General features: G+C 37.3%; 1 protein-coding gene across 1 annotated transcript in view; it reads right to left on the bottom strand.

The window, feature by feature from the left end:
- The window catches only part of LOC107668452 (protein transport protein Sec24A-like), a 29,844-nt gene extending 26,966 nt beyond the window's left edge, over positions 1-2,878 (bottom strand). The window contains exons 1-2 of the mRNA XM_016460322.1: positions 2,701-2,878; positions 422-582 (exon numbers count right to left, since the gene is read on the bottom strand). Coding sequence (XP_016315808.1) covers positions 422-582; positions 2,701-2,829 — 290 coding nt within the window. The 5' untranslated portion in view covers positions 2,830-2,878. The remainder of the gene's footprint in view (positions 1-421; positions 583-2,700) is intronic.
- Between the last annotated feature and the right edge of the window lie 429 nt (positions 2,879-3,307).

Raw genomic sequence — 3,307 nt, 5'->3', positions numbered from 1 at the left:
GAGAGGGAGAGGGAGGGGGAGAGGGAGAGGGAGAGAGAGCAAATATATCAACAACAAACTGACTGCTATTAATAAAACATTCTCCCATATCCTCAGAAATAACAACATCACACTACAACTACCTGGGTTTGAAAATCACATCCACGGGAAACTTTAATCATGCTGTGAATGAACTGAGAGATAAAGCACGCAGGGCCTTCTACGCCATAAAACGGCAATGTCCTATAGAGATCCCCATTAGAATTTGGTGGCAGAAGAAGCTGCAATTGCTTTGGCAATACAAATGTATAATTTTTGTCATGCCAATAAAGCACTCTTAAATTGAAATTGAAAATTGAGAGAGACAGCGAGAGAGACGAGAGAGACAGAGAGAGAGACAGATGAGAGAGAGAGAGAGAGAGAGAGAGAGAGGAGCACTGACTCTGGGCTGCAGCTGAGCTTCTGCAGGTCCTGCGGCAGACAGGGCACCGGCGGCGGCACGCTTCCCGGAGGAAGGAGGCTGCGCTCCTGCAGCAGGTTAATGACCCTCAGCGCCTCCGGAGGCTGAGACTGCAGGCTTAACGACGCTAACGAGGGGCTCAGCTGAGAACAGAGACAACAGCACAAACACCAGCTTCATTCTGCTCTCAGACAATAAAGCACAAACAGTCTTAGAAAAAAAATTCTAAGCGAAATTCTCATTTCTTCTTTCTTCATTATATTTCCTGAATTTAAGCATATGCATATTTGTATTCCTTTCATAATATTACAGTTCAATCATTACATTGCTATATAATTTTAAATGCTGCATACTGTAGTGCTAATTTTGGGAAAACCTGACAATGCAATATTTTTTTTTTTTTCTGTATGTAAGTTTCATATTGTGATATGAAAAAAATAATGGACTTTTCACCAAATTACTTGAATAGTTATATTTGGAAAGAAATAATAATTCTAGAATAATTGGGGTGATTTTGTTAGGGGGAGCTTTAGCATAGAAAATAAGAAATAAAAAAATAATAATGACTTAATTATAGTAATTATTATAAATATTAGACAAAATAGGAAATCTATTGTAATAATGACATTACACTGTGAAACAAAATACATTACAGTAAAAAAAAATATTTAGATTTTAATATAGATTTTTTTTCTTTTTAAATAATCATGTAAAATTGAGCTTTTATTTGTGGTTTTTGGAAAATAAATATATAAAATATAAAAATAATTTATCTGTTTGATTAAATTATAGGCTTTGCGATTTGTGATATTGGTGCAATGTAAATTAATAATTCAGCTCCAATATATTAGAGAGGGTCAAGATCTCTGAACTGGGACAAAAAAACACCAATTTTGTATTACATAACAGTCTAACACAGGGCTATTCAATTCATCTTCATCCGACCCGAGGAAGAGTACGCAGGCCACACATACGCCTTGAATTGATTTTGCACTAATTAGTTTGTCCACAAGGTGGCAACACTGGCCCGGGCCAGCAGAAAAAGAAAAGAGAGAGACGCAATAACAACAATCTACCGGGGACGGCAGCGCTGACAAGCACTTGTGTGCGGGAGTTATGAGATATCCACAACTCTAGTTTAAACAGGTTTAAAGACAGTGTTATTGGTCATAACTTCTGACGAGTGCCGACACTGGACGAAGATTATTATCAACGGAAGGAGCCTATAGTTTGAAAGTCTGCGTGTTCAGCTGTACGCATATGCTGAGCCGCTTCAACGGACAAAAACAAACACAATGATGTACAAATACATGGTTCTGGCGAGTTAACTTATTTAAGACTGTGTTTATGAGGTAAGCCCTAAATGACCGTAACGAGTTTGGAGAAAATCAGATGTGTATCAGATCCACGTCATGTGCATCAGGATTTAAAGAGACAGCGCTGCTTTTAAAGTGAAACCTGCTGCAGTCTGTGACTGATGTAACGTTAAATCAAAGAACAAAAGAAAAAGAGAAATCACTCAACTGCTCTGCTTGCTGATTAACTTTTGTAGCTTAAATAAAAATTAATCAATATGGCTTATGCATACAATTTATAGTTTATGTTAAGATTTTTTTAAGTTTACTTAAATTAAAAGTTGTTATATTTTTCAAAGCCTATTAAATGTTGAAAATAATGGCTTTCAATTATACTGTAATGCTAAATAGCTATAATTAATGGCTAAAATTGAGGATTTTAAAAATAAAATGGATTTAATAGAGACATCAGTAACATTATTGGTATCAATGATACTGGTCTTCATTAATAATACACTAGTAAAAAGATGCCATTAAACATTTAAAATATGCTGTCCTTATGTTGTTTCTATATTAATTTGGAGGTTGATTTTTTTTTCAATTGACTGACAGACAGCACTAATGTTAACCTTTTATAGATGTTATTGTTGGTAATATTATTTCATTTTACTGCTGAATATGCATTTAAATTTAATTTCTAATTTATGCCCCCCAGAAAGAGATCGGGACGGCCCCTACCCCCTTCAAATTTTCAATTCGATAATCTGGCCTTAAAATGAAGCTAATTGAATAGCCCTGGTCTAACATATCTAACATCCATCTAATATCTATACCGACAATCTATTACTACTACTACAAAAAAAAAAAACACCTTTAAATGTGACAGTGTGTGTAGAGTTCATAGAGCGAGTGCAGTGCTGAGAGAATCCTGAGCTACAGCACGAGTCTGATCTGAGACAGACGTACCTGCGGGTAGAGCTGCGTCTGCATCTGTGTCTGCATCTGTGTCTGCATCTGCGTCTGCATCTGCACGCCGGACACATTCTGATAGACCGGCTGCAGTGAGGGGTAAGAGCTGGCCAGCGGCCGCTGCATCTGACCGGGGAGAGCGGGGAACACTCCTGCACACACACACACACAACAACAATAACAACATCACACAAACACACACACACACACACACACACACACACACGGAGAACCTTTGGAAGAACCGATTCTTCTAATCCAAGAACACAATGATAAATGATGAAAATGTCTGCTAGAGCCTCAAATGAAACGCTTCAAAAGCATTCGGTTAAGACGGCCAGACTGACGGGTCAGGCACTGCTTCTGATGTTCAGTGAAGCTGAGATGTTCTTCACCAGAACACAAATACATCTCACTATTATATGTGACCCTGGAGCACAAAACCAGTCATAAGGGTCAGTTTTTTTAAATTGAGATTTATACATCCATTGATGTATGGTTTGTTATGATAGGACAATATTTGGCTGAGATGCAACTATTTGAAAATCTGGAATCTGAGGGTGCAAAAAAATCTAAATATTGAGAAAATCATCTTTAAAGTTGT

The sequence above is a fragment of the Sinocyclocheilus anshuiensis genome, unplaced genomic scaffold (genome assembly GCF_001515605.1).
Source record: "Sinocyclocheilus anshuiensis isolate Anshui unplaced genomic scaffold, SAMN03320099.WGS_v1.1 scaffold2749, whole genome shotgun sequence".
Taxonomy (NCBI): domain Eukaryota; kingdom Metazoa; phylum Chordata; class Actinopteri; order Cypriniformes; family Cyprinidae; genus Sinocyclocheilus; species Sinocyclocheilus anshuiensis.
The sequence above is the reverse complement of the archived record's forward strand: the minus strand, read 5'-3'. Positions and strand labels throughout refer to the sequence as shown.